The sequence below is a fragment of the Zalophus californianus genome, chromosome X (genome assembly GCF_009762305.2).
Source record: "Zalophus californianus isolate mZalCal1 chromosome X, mZalCal1.pri.v2, whole genome shotgun sequence".
NCBI lineage: Eukaryota > Metazoa > Chordata > Mammalia > Carnivora > Otariidae > Zalophus > Zalophus californianus.
Window position 1 is genome coordinate 57,126,635 of NC_045612.1, and position 19,120 is coordinate 57,145,754.

General features: G+C 36.8%; 1 protein-coding gene across 1 annotated transcript in view; it reads right to left on the reverse strand.

The window, feature by feature from the left end:
* DACH2 (dachshund family transcription factor 2) overlaps positions 1–19,120 on the reverse strand; it is a 927,084-nt gene that overhangs the window by 251,867 nt on the left and 656,097 nt on the right. Inside the window, exon 4 of the mRNA XM_027608947.1 lies at positions 16,443–16,574. Within this exon, the coding sequence (XP_027464748.1) occupies positions 16,443–16,574 (132 nt within the window). The remainder of the gene's footprint in view (positions 1–16,442; positions 16,575–19,120) is intronic.

Here is a 19,120-nt window from a genome sequence, read left to right on the forward strand (position 1 = left end):
AGGTCCCTGGCTGACGGTACTACCTCTTGTTCTTTTTGCTGAGGTGATTTCTTTCGTCTTGTCATTTTGTCCAGAGGAGAATAGATGAATGAGAGAACAAAAGGCTAACAGGTTTACAACGTCCCCAGCAAATATACTGTATACAAATCAGAAAAGACCTGAAACCAGGGGAAAAGAAAGGGAAAGAAAGAAAAAAGAAAGAGAAAAAGAAAAAAAAAGAAAAAAAAAAGATAAAAACAAAAACAAAACAATTCAGAAAAGGCAGAATATGATCAAATATGATCAGGCTAGTGCATAGATCAGTGCCACACACTAGATTTTGGGCGTATTTTGGTCTGTTAGAAAAAAGTGCCTCTTAAAATTTTAAAGGAAGAAAGACATATATGTACAAAATAAGGGTTGATACAATGAAGGGATGGAAGATGACTGTAAAGATGAAAATTATAAAAGATTTTATAAAAGGACTTGGTAAGATAAGTTGTTTGAAAAAAGAAAGAAGATTTAAGGAAAAAAAAAAAAGGAAAATGGGAGAGAATGTGATCAGGCAGGAGACTAGAACAAAGCCATACACTAGTGGTTTAGGGTATATTTTGATCTGTTAGAAGAAACTGTACCTCAAAATTTTAAAGAGAGAACAACTTATATATATATGCCAAAAACAAGGATAACTACTATGAAGGGATAAAATATGACTCTAAAAATGAAAAAAAAATAAAAAATGTTTTTTTTTTTAAAAAAGGGATTTATAAGATGTTGGTTGAAAAGGAAAAAAGAAAAATAAAAAAAAGTCAACAAAAATTAACTTTGATGAAATAATGAATCATGGTAAAAAAAAAAAAAAAAAATGAAGCCATGAATCTATGTGCAGTATTCCCCTAGCGCTGGAGTTCTCCTATTCTCCTTGATCGATCAACTTGGTCTTGGCTTGCTGGCTGTTTGTGCTGATCTTCTGGGGGAGGGGCCTGTTGCTGTGGTTTCCAAATGTCTTTGCCGGAGGCGGAATTGCCCCGCCCTTGTCGGTCCGGGCTAAGGAAGCTGCTCCAGTTTGCTCTCAGGAGCTTTTGTTCCCTGCAAGCTCTCGGTACAGCTTTGGAGGACCAGGGCGAAAATGGCGGCCTCCCAGTCTCCGCCCGGAGGAGCCGAGAACTCGGGGCCCCACTCCTCAGTGCGCCCCCAGAGAAAAGCAGTCACTCCCGTGTCCCCGGTCTCTGGCCCCACTCCGTGCTCACCCGGCCTGTGATCGAGCGTTGCTATCTCTGGCACCCGACCCCGCTCGGAGTCTCCAAACCCAGCAGATCCCTGCAGTGCGTTCCCGCACCGCTCCTCCCCCGGAAGGAAGGGGAGTCTCCCCGGATCTGCTGCTTGTTGGGTCCCTGCTGGGGGAGCCGTGCCCCGACTGGGCCGCAGATCACAGTTTGTGGCAACCCAGAGCTGAGAGCCCGCGACTCTGCTCCGTCTCTGCAGCCGGCTTCCCTGCTCTGATACCTGGGAGCTCTGCTGCACTCAGGCACCCCCGGTCTCTCTGTGACCCCAAGGGTCCTGAGACCACACTGTCCCGGGAGGATTCCACCCCCCGCTTAGCCACTGCAGCGACGTCCCTCCGCCGAGCCAACTTTTAAAAGGTCCGATTTTGTGCTCCGCGGCTCTAGCACTTGCCAGAAGCGGCCGGCGGAGGCCCCTCCCCCGCCGTCTATCCTCCCGAATATCGCCTCGGATTCACTTCTCCGTACGCCCTACCTTCCAGTAAGTGGTCGCTTCTCTGTTCAGAGAGTTGTTGCTACTCTCCTGTTCGATCTCCTGTTGAGTTCGTAGGTGTTCAGAATGGTTTGATCCCTATTCAGCTGAATTCCTGAGACCAGACAAAATCTAGGTCTCCTACTCCTCCGCCATCTTGCTCCGCCCCCTACTTTCTTTTTTTTTTATTTATTAAGATTCCAGTTAGTTAACATACAGTGTAATATTAGTTTCATACATAAAATTTAACAATTGAATTATAGAACACCTGGTGATCATCATAACAAGGCCTCCTTAATTCCCAACACATATTTAACACATCTCCCATGTGTGGCCCCATTTGGGAACCATCAATTTGTTCTCAATAGTGAAGAGCCTTTTTCTTGGTTTGCATCTCTCTCTTCTTTTCCATATGCTCGTTTTTTTCTGTGTCTTACATTCCACATATGAGTGATATCATACTGTATTTGTCTTTCTCTTACTGACTTACTTTGTTTAGCATAATACTCTCTAGCTCCATCTATGTCATTGCAAATGACAAAATATCATCTTTTGTGGCTGAGTAATATTCCATTGTCTATATATACCATTTCCTCTTTATTCATTCATTAGTCGATGGACACTTGAGCTGTTTCCAGATTTTGGCTACTGTAAACAATGCTGCTATAAATATCATGGTTCATCTCTTCCTTCAATTTTGTATTTTTGTATTCTTTGGATAAATACCTAGCAGTGCAATTGCTGGATCATAGGGTAGTTCTATATTTAACTTTTTGAGCAAGATCCATACTGCTTTCCAGAATGGCTGCACCAGTTTCATTTCCCACCAACAGTGCAATGGGTTCCCCTTTCTCCACATCTCCACTAGTACATATTGTTTCTTGTGTTCCTGAATGTTGATTTTAGCCATTGTGACAGGGGTGAAGTAATATCTCATTGTAGTTTTGATGTGCATTTCCCTTATGATGAATGATGTTGAACATGTTTTCATGTATCTGGTGGCCATCTGTATGCCTTCTTTTGAAAAATATCTACTGATGTCTTCTGCCTATTTTTATTTTATTTTATTTATTTATTTTTAATTTGGAAATATATTTTTTAATGTTCAATGATTCATTAGTTGTGTATAACACCCAGTGCACATGTCCTCTTTAATGCCCATTACCCAGTTGCCCCATCCACCAACCCACCCACGTCCCTTTCTGCAACCCTCTGTTTCTCAGAGTCAAGAATCTCTCATTGTCTCCTTCCCTTTCCCTATGATCCTCTGTGCTATTCCTTATATTCCACATATAAGTGAAACCATATGATAATTGTCTTTCTCTGATTGACTTACTTCACTTAGCATAAACCCCCCCAGTTCCATCCATGTTGATGTAAATGGAAGGTATTCATCCTTTCTGATGGCTGAGTAATATTCCATTGTATATATGAACCATATCTTCTTTGTCCATTCATCTGTTGAAGGACATCTCAGCTCCTTCCACAGTTTGGCTATTGTAGACATTGCTGCTATGAATATTGGGGTGCATATGTCCCTTCTTTTCACTATATCTGTATCTTTGTGGTAAATACAATAAGTGCAAATTCTGGGTCATAAGGCAGATCTATTTTTAATTTTTTAAGGAATCTCCACACTGTTTTCCATAATGGCTGTACCAGCTTGCTTTCCCATGAACAGTGTAAGAGGGTTCCCATTTATCCACATCCTTGCCAACATTTTTTGTTTCCTGTCTTCTTCATTTTAGCCCTTCTAACTGGTGTAAGGTGGTATCTCATTGTCTTCTGCCTATTTTTAATTGGATTATTTGTATTTTAGGTGTTGAGATTTATAATTTCTTTATATGATTAAGATAAGAGCCCTTTACCAGGTATGTCATTTGCAAATATCTTCTCCCATTCCATAAGTTGCCTTTTAGTTTTGTTGACTGTTTCCTTTGCTGTGCAGAAGCTCTTTATTTCAATGAAGCCCAATAGTTCATTTTGCTTTTGTTTCCCTTGCCTCAGGAGACATATCAAGAACGAAGTTGCTACAATCAATGTCAAAGACGTTATTGCCAGTGTTCTCTTCTAAGATCTTAATGGTTTCCTATTTCAAGTTTAGGTCTTTCATCCATTTTCAATTTATTTTTATGTATGGTGTAAGAAGGTGGTCCAGTTTCATTCTTTTGCATGTAACTGTCCAGTTTTCCCAACACCATTTGTTGAAGAGACTTTTTCCCACTGGATCTTCTTTCCTGCCCTCTTGAATATTAATTGAACATATAGTTGTGTGTTCATTTATGGGTTTTCTATTCTCTTCCATTAACCTACATGTCTATTTTTCTGTCAGTACCATACTGTCTTGGTCACTACAGCTTTGTAATATCACTTGAAGTCTGGAATTGTGATGCCTCCACATTTGCTTTTCTTTTTCAAGGTTGCTTTGGCTATTCAGGGTCTTTTGTGGATCCATACAAATTTTAGGATTGTTTGTTCTAGCTCTGTGAAAAATTCTGTTGGTCTTTTGATAGGGATTGCATTAAATGTGTAGATTTATTTGGATAATATAGACATTTTAACAACATTCTTTCTTCCAATCCATAAGCAAGGAATATTTTTCCATTTCTTTGTGTCATCTTCAATTTTTTTCATCAGTGTTTTAAAATTTCAGAGTACAAGTCTTTTACCTCTTTGGTAAGGTTTATACCTAAGTATCTTTTTGTTTTGATGCAATTGCAAATGGGATCGATTCCTTGATTTCATACTAATAATGAGGTATCTTAGTACATAGAAATGCAACATATTTCTGTAAATCATTTTTTATCCTACAACATGACTGAATTCATGTATCAGTTCTAGCAATTTTTTGGTGGAGTCTTTTGGGGTTTCTATATAGAGTATCAGGTCACCTCCAAATAGTAAAAATTTTCCTTCTTCCTTGTCAATTTGAATGCCTTTTATTTCTTTTTGTTGTGGGATTGCTGTGGCTAGGACTTCCACTACTATGTAAATAACAGTGGTGAGAGTAGACATCCCTTTCTTGTTCCTGACCATAGAGGAAAAACTCTCAGTTTTTCCCCATTGAGGATGATATGAGCTGTGTTTTTGTTGTTGTTGTTGTTGTTTATGGCCTTTATAATTTTAAGATATGTTCACTCTAACCCTACTTTGTTGAGGGTCTTTATCATGAATGATGTTGTACTTTGTCAAATGCTTTTTCTGCATTTATTGAAAGGATCATATGGTTCTTATCCTTTCTTTTCTTAATATGATGTATCACACTGATTGATTTGTAAATATTGAACCACAATTGCAGCCCAGGAATAAATCCCACTTGATTGTGGTGTGTGATTATTTCAATTTAATATGGGACTCAGTTTGCTTGTATGTTATTGAGAATTTTTGCACCTATGTTCATCAGGGATATTGGCCTGTAGTTCTCTTTTTAGTGGAGTCTTTATTGGATTTTGTATTACAGTAATGCTAGTTTCATGGAAGGAATTTGGAAGTTTCCTTCCTTTCCTGATTTTTTTTTGAACAGTTTGAGAAATAGGTATTAAGTCTGCCTTAAATGTTTGGTAGAATTAACCCTTGAAGCCATCTGGCCCTGGATTTAATTTTTTGGGAGTTTTTGATTACTGATTCAATTTCGTTGCTGGTTATAGGTCTGTTCAAGTTTTCTATTTCTTCCTATTTCAGGTTTGGTAGTTTGTATGTTTCTAGGAGTTTATCTGTTTCTTCCAGGTTGTCCAATTTGTTGGCATATAGTTTTTCATAATATTCTCTTATAATTGTATTTTTGTGGTATTGGTTGTTATTTCTACTCTCCCATTAGTGATTTTATTTTTTGGGTCCTTTCTCTACTCTTTTTCACAAGTCTGGCAAGGGATTTTTTTTTAAGATTTTATTTATTTATTTGAGAGAGAGAGAGAGAGTGAGAGAGAGAGAGCACATGAGAGGGGAGAGGGTCAGAGGGAGAAGCAGACTCCCCGCTGAGCAGGGAGCCCGACGCGGGACTCGATCCAGGGACTCCAGGATCATGACCTGAGCCAAAGGCAGTCGCTTAAGCAACTGAGCCACCCAGGCACCCTGGCAAGGGATTTATCATCTCTTTTTTTACTTTTTACAAGGAACTAGCTCCTCTTTTCATTGATCTTTTTTATTTTTTGTTTCTAGAGGATTTATTTATGCTCTAAATTTTATTATTTCTTCCCTCTGATGGCTTTAAGCTTCATTTGTTTTTCTTTTTCTAGCTCCTTTAGGTGAAAGGTAAAATATTTGAGATTTTTCTTGCTTTTTACATATGCCTGTATTGCTATATATGTCTTTCTTATGACCACTTTTGCTGCATCCCAAAGGTGTCTGCATTTTCATTTGTTTCTATGTTTTCTTTTGTTTTATTTTTGTCTCTCATTTCCTGGTTGACACATTCATTGTTTAATAGCATGCTATTTAACCTCCATATATTTGTGGTCTTTCCAGTTTTTTTTGTAGTTAACCTCAAGTACATAGCTTTGTGAACAAAAAATATACCTGGTATGATTTCAATCTTTTTGTACTTTTTGTGGCTTGATTTGTGACCTAGTATGTGATCTATTCTGGAGAATGTCCTATATGCACTGAAAAAGAATCTGTATTCTGCTACTTTAGGATGGAATGCTCTGAATATATCTGTTAAGTCCATCTGGTCCAGTGTGTTATTCAAAACCATTGTTTCCTTGTTGATTTTCTCTTTAGGCGATCTGTCTATCAAAGTAAGTGTGGTGTTAATGTCCCCTACTATTTTTGTATTATTATCAATGAATTCCTTTATGTTTGTTATTACTTAATTTATATATTTGGATGCTCCCATGTTTGGTGCATAAATATTTATAATTGTTAAATCTTCTTGTTGGATAGTCCCCTTTATTATAATATAGTAACCCTTCTTCATCTCTTTTTATGTCTTTGGTTAAAAGTCTAGTTTCTCTAATATAATTATGGCTACTGTAACTTTCTTTTGATGTCCATTTTCATGATAAATGTTTCTCCATTACTTCACTTTCTATCTTCAAGTGTCTTTAGATCTAAAATGAGTCTTTTGTAGGCAGCATATAGATGGTTCTTTTTTTCATTAATCCATTCTGATACCTTATATCTTTTGATTGGAACACTAATTCCATTAATATTCAAAGTAGTTTTTTTTAAGAAAGAGAATGTGATTTGGGGAGGGGCAGAGGGAGATGGAGAGAGCATCTTAAGCAGCTCCACACTCAGCACAGAGCCCAACATGGGGCTCAGTCCCATGACCCTGAGATCATAACTTGAGCAGAAATCAAGAGTTGGACACTTAAAAAACTGAACAACCCAGGGGTCCCAACATTCAAAGTAAGTATTTATAGATATGTATTTAGTGTCCTTTTACTTGTTTTGTCATTGTTTTTGGAGATTTTCTCTGTTCCTTTCTTGTCTTTGTCACTTTTGGTCTTTCTTTTCCACTCAAAGTGTCCTTTTAATATTTCCTGCAGGGCTGGTTTAGTGGGCATGGACTCCTTTAGTTTTCGTGTTTAGTTTTCTGGGAAACTCTTGATCTCTCCTTTTATTATAAATTATAACCTTGCTGAATAGAGCATTCTTGCCTGCAGATTTTCCCATTCAGTGCTTTGAATATATTATGCCCCTCCCATTTGGCTTTCCAAGTTTCTGTTGAGAAATCTCCAGCTAACCTTATGTGTCTTCCCTTGTAAGTTAAGGACTTCTTTGCCTTGTAGCTTTTAAGATTTTTTTCTTTATCAATATATTTTGCAAATTTAATTACCATATGTCTTGTTTTGGGTCTGCTTTTGTGGATTTTGATGGGAGTTTTCTGTGCCACCTGGATTTGGATGTGTGTTTCTTTCCCCAGATTAAGAAGTTTTCAGGTATTTTTTCCTCAAATAAATTTCGTGTCCCATTGTCTCTCTCTTCTTCCACTGGGACTCCTATAATATGAATGTTACTACGTTTGATGAAGTCACTGAGTTCCCTAAGGCTATTCTTGTATTCCATATTTCTTCTTTCTCTCTATTGTTCAGCTTTATTATCCTCTATTATTTTATCTTCTATATCACTTTTTATTCCTCTGCTTCTACCAGCCTTGTGTCCTTTGCATCAAGACTGTTTCCAAACTCATTTATCACATTTATCATTTCTGAATATTTATTTTTTAACACTTTTTATCTCTGTGGTAAAGACCTCCCTGAAGTCTCCATTCTTTTATCAATCCCGGTGAGTATCCTTATGATTGTTGCTTTAAATTCTCCATCAGGCATGTTACTTATATCTCTTTCACTTAGATCTCTTGTGTCATTTGGGATGAATTCCTCCATCTTGGCATTTGGTCTAAGTTTCTGTCTTCTTCTGTGTGTTAGAAAAACCCATTAAGTGTCTTTTTTGTGAGAGTAATATCTTTATGAAAAAGAGGTCATATAGTTTCCAGGGCCTGGTGTTTCAGGAATTGTCTTTGTTATGTGTTGCATGTACACTGTTGTTGTGTTTTGGCTGTTCTATCCTTCAAGACAGTTGTTTGCAGAGTTTCTCATTTACTGAAGTAGGCAGTGTTTGATCCTTGGCTATAATGTGGAGACTTTTAATTAAGTATGCTCTTGTCTGCTTGTGGAATGAGAACTGATACTACTTTCACTAGAACTGAAGTCCTGCAGGACTCTCCGGTCAGGAGACATGGTGTAGGCAGGGGTTTCTGCTGGACTTTTGGTAACAGGACCTACTGCACTGGGAATGAAGCAGTCTTGACTGAGAAAGGCAGTCCAGCCAGAGCACAGGGGTGTGGTACTTACGCAAGTTAGGCAACCATTGAGGGTGCTACATTGGTTCTGTAGGTGGCTCCTGCTTTATGCTGAGGGGCAGGGGAGGGAAATGATACTGGCCAGCTCCTTTGTCCCTAGAGAGACTTCTAGAATACTTCCTCTCAGGGATGCACTCAAACAGAGAGAATAGTCTCCCCAGTATGTGCCCCAGGCATACTTCTGATAACTGTTTCCATGGCTTCTACAACCAGGTTATTTGTCTGCTTTCTTTCCAGGAGTAGGGCAATACCCTCAGGGCTCTATCCCAGATATGCCCTCTGACGTTTAAAACTCCAGTATTTAAGCCCTGCGGGTTGCAAGAACTCAAAAAATCAACCGCTCTTGTTTTCCCAGCCAATGGCTTTGGGAAAATGTTCTCCTTGTGTGTTCTCCTGTGTGCTCCTCTATCTCTCACCCTTCTCTGTGACCATGGCTCCCACCCCTCCTCAGCACCTGCTATCTGTTTCCTCCCTAAACTATGTCTCTGCACCTCCTACTTTCTTCAGTGTGTCTTCTTCTCTCCCTTTAGATTTTGAGTTTATTCTGTCAGTCTTCAGGTTAATTTCTGGGGTATTTAGAATGATTTTATAGTTATCTTATTGTGTTCATGGGAAAAGATGAGCTTAGGTTCCCCTTACACCTGCACTATCTTCTCTCTTCCCTCCTCTTATGATCATTACTTTAAATTCTCTGTCAGACATATTACTTATCTCAATTTCACTTAGGGATCTTGCTGTGGTTTTGTCCTGTTCTTTCATTTGGGAAATATTCCTCTGTCTCCTCATTTTATCTATTTCTCTGTGTGTCTGTTTCTCTGAGTTAGGAAAATTCAGCTATATCTTCTGCTCTTGAAAGTAGTGGATAGGATTTACACTTTTAATAAGGTGGTGCTGGTCCTTTGTCAGAAAAGGTATATCTTTGGTGTGGATACCAGGGCCAGCCTGGTCTGCTCTGCAAAGTGTACACAGATGGAACTCACTGTGTCAGCTAGTTTTGTGCACTGGTCCTCTTCCACAGGGTACTCACAGCTGCTGTGTATGTACACTGGGGCCAGCTGGGGCCACTCAGGCAGGGCACATAGTGTCCACACATTTTGTGCACCTGTAATCTTCCATAAAGAATGCACAACTGCTGCAGAGCCTGGGGCAGCTGAAGGATGCTCTGTAAATTGAGTGTGGATGGGCTGCACAATGCCTGTAAGTTTTGCGCACCAGTCTTGTTCCACAGTGATCATGCCACCACTGTTAAGCCCTGGGTTAACTGGGGTCTGATTCACAAAATTCATGAGTGGGGCTCACAATTTTAACAAGTTGTGGCATCATCAGCAGACGGTGACTGGCCACTGCTGGGGGCCTGAGGCCCCACAAAGCATGAAGTTTGGAGATGTGGTGTTGGAAATGTTTGCACAGGTCTTCTGGGGGAGGGGCCCATAGCACTGGTACTGAGGCCCTAGTAGGGGGTGTGGTGAAGTGTAACTAAATTACAATGTGAATGCTTATGCAGTGCTAGTTCTCACAGGTAGAAGTGTGTATATGTTGGGGGTAGGGGAGGGAAATGGAGCCTGCCAACTCCTTTGTTCCTGCAAGAGTCTCCCAATGCAAACTGTCAATTTAGGACCATGCTCTGATATTAGTAAATATCTGTCCTATATATTCTAGGTGTTTTTCAAACTACTACTTCTATGCTGTATCTCACATGCAGTTTTTTGTGCTGTCTCTTTAGAGGCAGGAACTCAATTTCCTCTGGCTCTCCCAGAGCCGAGCCTGTTAATTTTTAATATTCCAGGCTTTAATTCCTGCTGCCATAGGAACTCATGAAATTCAGCCCCCCTGGTTTTTAGAGCCAATGCTATGGGGATTTTCCTCCCTGTGTGAGCTCCCTAGTGTGAGGGTCTGTTTCTCTCCCTTCTCTGAATCCATGGCTCCTTCCCAGAAATGGCCCACAAGTTCATTTAGCTCCAACTGTGTCTCCACTCTTCCTACCCTCTTTGATGTGATCTCTTCTCTCCATTTGGTTGTAGAGTTTGTTCTGTCAGTCTTCATGTTGTTCTCTGGGTTATTTACACTGATCTGGGTGTTGTCTAGTTGTATTCATGGGACAAGGTGAACTTAGGGTCCTCCTTCTCCACCATTTTCCCCAGAAGTCTATATGTTCTACTTCTGTCAAAAATGTTGTTGGCATTTAGATAGGGTTTGCAGTAAATGTGTAGATTGCCTTGGGTAGTATGGACATTTTAACAGTATTGGTTCTTGCTATCCATGAACATGAAATATCTTTGCATTTGCTTGTGTTATCTTCAATATCTTTCATTAATGTTTTCTAGTTTTTGGAGTACAGATCTTTCACCTAAGAAGGTTGTTTATCCCCAGATACTTTATTATTTTTGGTGCAACTTTATATGAGATTATTTCTTAATTTATCTCTTTACTATTTCATTATTAATGTATGGAAATGCAACAGAATTCTATTATTGTGTATTACAACTTTACTAAATTCATTTTTATGTTCTAGTAGATTTTTTTGTTGTTGTTAAGTGGTATCTTTAGGGTTTTCTATATATGGTGTCATGTCATCTGCAAAAAATCATGTTATCTGTCATGTGAAAGTTTTATTTATTCCTTACCAATTTGGATGCCTTTTATTTCTTTTTCTTGTTGCTGTGGCTAAGACTTACAGTACTATAATGAATAAAAATGGAGAGTGGACATCCTTGTCTTGTTCCTGATCTTAAAGGAAAAGCTCTGTTTTTCACCATTGAGTAAAGTGTTAGCTGTGGGTTTTCATATATGGCCTTTATTATGTAGAGATGTGTTCCTTCTAAACCTATTTTGTTGAGGATCTATACAATGAATGGATATTGTACTCTGCCAAATGCTTTTTGTGCATCTATTGAAATGGTTATATGGTTTTTATCTTTTCTTTTGTTAATGTGATGTATCACACTGGTTGATTTGTTTATATTGAACCACCCTTGCATCCCTAGAATAAATTCCCATGTGACGGGATTTTTTTTTAATCCTTTAAGCCACTTGGTGCATTTTAATTGGTTAGTTTAATCCATTTACATTTAAGTAATTAATAACTAATGACATATTCTTGCCATTTTGTTAATACTTTTTTGGTTTAAACTTGCTTTGTCATTCTTTGCTATTGATGCCTTCCTTTGTTATTTGTCGAGTTGTTTTGATAGTGATTTGCTTTGATTCTTTTCTCTTTATCTTTTTTATATCTATTATAGCTTTCTACTTTCTGCTTAACTTGGACTTGTATACAATATGGACTTAAAATTTTTATTTTATTTTTATTTCATTTATTTTATTTTTAGAGAGAAGCAGACTCCCTGATGAGCAGGGAGCCTGATGCAAGACCCTCTGATCATGACCTGAGCTGAAGGCAGGTCCTTAACTGACTGAGCCACCCAGAAGGCCCCTGCAATGATGCTGTTTCTAAACAAGTTCACATTCTGAGGTGCTGGGGGTTAGGATTTCAACATATCTTTTTAAGGGACACAATTCAATTCATAAGAAAAAGTGAGTTAAAAACAAATCATAGATGCTGAATGCTGGACCCAGACTCAGTTGGTCCCTTCCTTCCTGAGTTGTTCTCTCACTACCTGGGTTGATTGTCTCACATTACTTACAGAGCTCTCTAGTGTTTAGCAACTACTCAATCGCCTTGCACTTCAATAAAATTTTTATTTTAACTAGATAACAATTTAACTTCTTTTTTCATGTTCAGTTAGCCAGCATATAGTACATTTTTGATGTAGCATTCAACTAATGAATTGTTGAACAATTTAACTTCTATTGCATACAGAAACTCTGCATTTTTACTTGCCCACACACCCTTTTTGTTTTTGTAGTCAGAAATTGATTCCTTTTATACTGTGTATTCATTTAACAAATTTTTATCTTTTAATTTTTATATTAGAGTTAAAAATTATTTATGCACCATTACAGTGTTACATTAATCTGTATTTATCTGTACATTTACCTTTACCAGTGATATTTATGCATCCCTATGATTTAACACTGCTGTTTTTATTGTGTTTTCATTTTATTTAAAGAACCCCCTTAAGCATGTCTTGTAAGGGAATTCTAATGGTGATGAACTCCTTCAGCTTTTGTTTATCTGGGGAAAACTTTATTTCTTCTTTTATATTTTTGTTTTTTTTTGTTTTTAAAGATTTTATTTATTTATTTGAGAGAGAGAGAGAATGAGAGATAGAGAGCACGAGAGGGAAGAGGGTCAGAGGGAGAAGCAGACTCCCCGCTGAGCAGGGAGCCCGATGCGGGACTCGATCCTGGGACTCCAGGATCATGACCTGAGCCGAAGGCAGTCGCTCAACCGACTGAGCCACCCAGGCGCCCTCTTCTTTTATATTTTTGAAATACATTTTTTCCAGTTATTGTATTTTTGGTGTGAAGTTTGTTTCTTTTAGTACTTTAAATATATCATCCCATTCTCTTCTGGCCTGAAAAATTTCTGCTAAGAAATCTGCTTATAGTCTTATGGTAATTTCTTCATATGTAGCAGATTGATTTTTCCCTTGATACTTTCAAATTATCTCTCTGTCCTTGATCTCTGACAATTTGATTATAATATGTCTCAGTGTAGTCTTCTTTGGATTGATCATATTTGAAGATTATTGAGTTTCATTAACCTGGATGTGAATTTCCCTCCCTAGATTTGGAAAATTTTCAGTAATTATTTCTTTAAATAAGCTCATTTTTCCCCTTTCTCTCTTTTTTCTCCCCATGGAACTCCCATAATGCATGTATCAGTGCAAGAGAAACAATACATCCTGATATTCTGTAAATCCTGTAGGCTTACTTTCTTTTATTTCATTTTTTTCGTTTCTCCTCTGACTGGAAATTTTCAAATGACCTATCTTCAAGTTCGCAGTTTCTTCTCCTGATTGATTGTGTCTGATACTGAAGTTTCTACTGTATTTTCTGTTTCTTTTATTGTATTCTTCAACTCCAGAATTTGTGCCACATTCTCTTATTGACTTCTCTTTGTTGAATTCATATTGTTTTCCTGATTTCCTTGAGTTACTTAATTGTGTTCTCTTATAATTCATTCAGCTTTCTTAAAACAATTGTTATAGAATTATATAATTATTATTTGAATTCTCCATTTCTTTGGGGTCAGTTTATTAAAAAAATATTTTGTTCCTTTTGGGTGGTGTTTTATTGATTGTTCATGTTCTATATGACTTTTCATTGTTGTCTGCACATTTGAAGCAGTAGGTACCTCTTTCAGACTTTATGGACTCAATTCAGTAGGGAAAGACCACGTGCAGGTGGGTTCAAAAATATTGGCTGTGTAGGGTGTGGCAGCTCTGGTTCTAGGAGAGTGCAATGGCAGCTCCAGATCTAGGAATGGGGAGGGCACAGGAGTGTTGACTTTGTACAATTCCATCAGCTGACATCACCATTGGCAAAGACTGTGAGGTTCTTTGACAGACAAATCTGTGGTTGTCTGTGGTGACAGTGGAAGCTGTTGGACTCCTCAGTGGAAAAGACTGCTGAAGTCTACCTGTTCTCCAATACCCCATGAGAGGAAGTTATGGCTGAGGGGATCACTCCCAATAACACAATCTAGTTTGCATATACACACATGGCAGCAGTGCTCATTTATAGACTTTGAAAATCTCAGGGACTTCATATAAATATGTATTATTATCATCATCTTTATAATTATTTTTTATAACTGCTTACCTTAATTACATCAAGATAAGGATAGATTGCAATCTGCAAGGTCAAACACTGTGACTACTCTAATTTCATTTCTATAGCACCAAGTATAACATTATACACAAATGTAACCTAATACTTTATTTTATCACAATGATGGATAGATGGAGTTATGACAGATTATATTTAGCCAGGAAAATTAACTACTACTAAGTTAGAAATTACATCATCAGTGCATCTCTCAAAATGTCTTTATTGTCTTGTTATAAAGTAACAATTTAGAAATTTTGTACAGTTTTTTCATAAACTGGTATATCTAAGAAAAACATGACAGAAATTGCTGCTTGAACTCCTATTAATTGTTATTGGTACAAAATATTTTGGTATACAAGAAGCTTCCTGTTAAATGATGGTCACTTCTAAGACACTCTAAGATTTGAAAGCCAGTATGAGGTAAGAGTTGTTAGGACTAGGAAACTGATCATCAGTTTATCAGTGTATTCTCATCATAAAAACAACTTTTATTTGAAGGGTTTGATAAAATAAAATTTCTACTACAAAAGAGCATTAAAGAGGAGAAAGAATGTGAATAAAACAGACTTTGGACTTAACCAGACATGGGATTGAAACATACCTCTGCCATTTACTAGCTTTGGGACTATGAGCAAAGCTGAACCACACTATGCCGCTGTTTCCTTATCTGCAAAATGAAGTATTGAAAATGCCTTTTTTTCTGGAAATTTGGTAAGAATTAAATGGGTTAACAAAGGAGATAGATGAATAAATGCTGCACAACATTGAGATTATAGTTAACAATATTGTATTATACACTTGAAAGTTGTTAAGAGACTAGATCTTACAGGTTCTCACCACAAAAAATAATAATGTGATGTGATGGTCGTGTTATTTAACACTATGGTGGTATCATATTGCAATAGATAAGTGTAACAAATCAACACATTATACACTTTAAACTTACACAATGTTATATGTCAATTATATCTAAATAAACAAATGTTTGAAACTAAAGAACAAACATGGGAACTTAGTACATAATAACTGGTAATTGCTTATTGTTGTTATTTTTGCTTAGTATTAATTTTAGTATTATCTATGTGTTGCTTACAGTTGCTACAAATTCAATAAACGAATGCATTTTTCCATTGATTTGCTGCTGTGAGCACGGGTTGAAGCCCAAATCTTACTCTATAATTCACTGTGAACATTTCAGCTTTAGATGAGGAGAGCTATACTGTATTAAAGTCAGGGTATTTTATAATGTTGATCTGAGTCAGTTATTTCCCTCTTTAATTACCCCCCCTTTTTTTCCTCTAAAATAAGGTCCCACCATGTTTGAACTTCTAGGAGCCTAAAAGAAGAGAGATAAGACTGCTACCAATCTGCCTATCTCATTATATTAAATTCAGCTGCAGAATTAGATCAGAAACTTACAGCTCCTAAGACTGTCTTTGGTTACCCTTTCTTATTTCCCAATAAAATTAAACCATATTTATTTATTTATTTATACATCCATTAATGTATGTTGATATGTATAATCCAAGTTACTTCCAAAAGAGATCTGAGGAGTGGTCTTATGATCAAAACTAAAGTAAAATTATCAGAGGTAAAGGAGAAAAAACAAGTAGCAAGAAGGTAGGGGATATTCCACTCCACAGGCATCTTTCTCTTCTCTTCCTTTATTCTGTCTTTTTTTTTCCTTTGCTTTCTCCTTGTTCTACCTCTTTTTGTTTGCCCCTGCCAATGACCTGAGTATGCTAGCACCTTATTTAGCTAAAGAGATGGTAGTCCACCTAAAGTGACTGCAGAGGAGCCAAGGTGGATTTTCAGAACTGCCTCTCAGTGGTAGGTTGTTGAGAGAAAGTTGAAGTAAGAGGGGGTGAAACTGAAGGGGACAACATTTTACAGACAGAAGGTAAAATAGCTAACACTATAAAAATTAGTAATTAATTCCATTACAAAAAATAATGGAGATAAACTGATTGTTTCCTGAAATGTAATTCTGACTTGTAATGGTTTTCTAGTTTCACCATACTAGTTAGAAGTAAGTTTAAGCATCCTTCTGCAATACCTGCTCAAAATCAAAGTATACAAATTATTCTCTCCCCTCCCCCTCATCCCTCCTCTCTCCAATCTCAGAGTACATTAGTAAGAGTCACTGCCTTATAGTCCTGAAGACACTCACCAGTATTAGAATTAAGATCATCAGGCTCCGATTCGGTCCCATTTTGGTTTCCTTTTCCCGAAAGAGTGTTCATTGCCATAAGTTTCATCTTCTGCAGTTTCATTGCCTCAGCCATTGCTGCAGCTGTTATACCTAAAACCAGAACCATCCCTTTTAAAAGGGGGGCGATTTCTTAATGTAATTGAAAGCTGGATATATTTCTTTAACAGATCTATGCTGCATAGAACAAGCCAAAAGAAACCTATGTCTAATTTATGTATAATATTCTTTAACAAAGTAATTTTCAACTCCTGTTTTTTACTTCATCTTACAATGGACAGTTTAAAAATCTGAAAACTCATTAAATGGTTGTCAAATTCCATCGAAAATAACATTTTCAGAGAAAACACTGTGAAATACTTGAAGCAATTACATTCTAGTGAATGTATTGTTGGGATTTTGCTAAAGGATGAGCTGTCTTCCCTGTCAGAATTACCTTGGAAAGAAGGGGAAGAGAGGAGGGAAAAAATTATTTCAAATTGTCTTTCTATATTTTACCTTTCTCATGCTTATACATTGAGGGACCAAATAAATGAAAACAGGGCATGTAACCCCTGAAAATATGCCAACTCCTATAGTATAATTACTTTTTTTGTATTAATATAAAATAATGCACCCCAGTGTTTATAGCAGCAATGTCCACAATAGCCAAAATATGGAAACAGTCCAGATTTCCATCAACAGATGAATGGATAAAGAAGATGTGGTATATATATACAATAGAATATTACTCAGCCATCAGAAAGAATGAGATCTTGTCATTTACAACAATGTGGATAGAAATAGAGGATATTATGCTAAGTGAAATAAATCAGAGAAAGACAAATACCATATAATTTCACCCATATGTGGAATTTAAGAAAAAAAAAGTGATGAACATAGGGGAAGGGAAAGAAAAATAAATTAAGATAAAAAGAGAGAGAGAGGCAAACCATAAGAGATTCTTAACTATAGGAAACAAACTGAGGGTTGTTGGAGCGGAGGTGGGTGGGGGCATGAGGTATTGGGTGATAGGTATTAAGGAGGGCATTTGATGTAATGAGCATTGGATGTTATATGCAACTGATGAATCACTAACTTCTACCCCTGAAACCAACAATACACTATATGTTAACTAAATTGAGTTTAAATAAAATATTTAAAGAATATATAAGGCAATTACTTTTTAAAAGTCTGTATAATGGTACAAAGAGGTAGAACTAAAAAACTCAAAGAAAAAATGTGAGTGCTTAAGTTTAAAATTATTTCTCTTAAGAAGTCTATATCAGGCAGTACCATAAAGATATATAAGGAAATGGATACTAAAAATAGAACACAAACCATATTCCAACAATTCTTTCCAAAATGTCTAGTGAATTCACCTTGATTATTTTTATATAATGTCTAAATTCATAGCCATATATTGGTGCAGTGATGCCATGGACAAAAAGGGGGGAAAAACTGGCAGATTTAAAACACAGCGTTTTAAAATTCAGTGAAATCTATCCTTCCATGTAAATGCAAATCAAGGAAAACAAGGCATATATTGGTTGTGGCAAACAGAAAATTTAAGTGCCATTATTAGAAGAATCTGATTCTAAGAGGTAAGGTGAATTCTTTATTAAAGGTGTAAGGGGAAGTGCAGCCTAGAACATGTAATTGTGTACGTTTGAGAGAATAACTAAGGTTCTATTTTGCCACTCTATACTCTTTACAAAGCATGGAAAACTCCAAGTGAAGTAAATTTTCACCACATTAGCTTGTCTATTAATCATGGCAAAAAAATAATCTGAAAGAAATTGCTTTAGTCTCAGAATTGATGATATACATTTTTACATTATATAATATAGATGATCCCAGAAATTTTCTTGCTACATTTAGCTTTACAGAATTCCAGTCCCCCAATGACCTGTCCAACATCAAACAGTAACTCTGGGCAGAAAATATGATGGCAGTGATTTAAACCAATCAAAGGACCCTAATTAGGACTGCCAGGTCTGAGTGCCTCATAACAAAAAATGTATCAGGAAAAGTTTCAAGAATTTATTTAGCTATTCTGATCAGCAATCCAGAACTGGATCCTGACTATGATAATTACTGAACTGGTAGTTGTTTAATTACTGGAAGTGTAGTAGTGGATTTTGTAATAATATATGGATTTGTCCTCTGTGAAAAACAAAAGTCAACAAAATATCTTATAGACAGGGAATTCCAGAAAAAAAGTGTCTCATACAATGACACTAAGGCAATTAGTGAGCAAGAGTACCCTCATATTTTTAATTCATAGAAAAAATAGAAAGTTCCAATATTTATGCATTTTTTCAACCAGATGCTATCTGTACAATATCATTGAAGAAAAAAAATCAGTGAGCAAATTCAGAAAGCAATATTAAGGTAGTAAAGAATCAAAATATGAAGCACTACAAAGATATTTAGGAGCTACCTAGTTCAATCTCTTCTTTTTGAAAATGAAGAAATAGTCTCAGAGAAAACTGTCATAGGTCAGATATTTAGAGGAAGATATGAAAAAAATCCGAGTTTTGTGATGGGATCTGGATGTATTTGTTAAAGTACTGAACTAGTTTAAGTAAGAGTTAATGAGGAGAGAGCAGTGTGGAAAGATGGCAGAGTAAGAGGACATTGAGCTCACCCCATCCCAC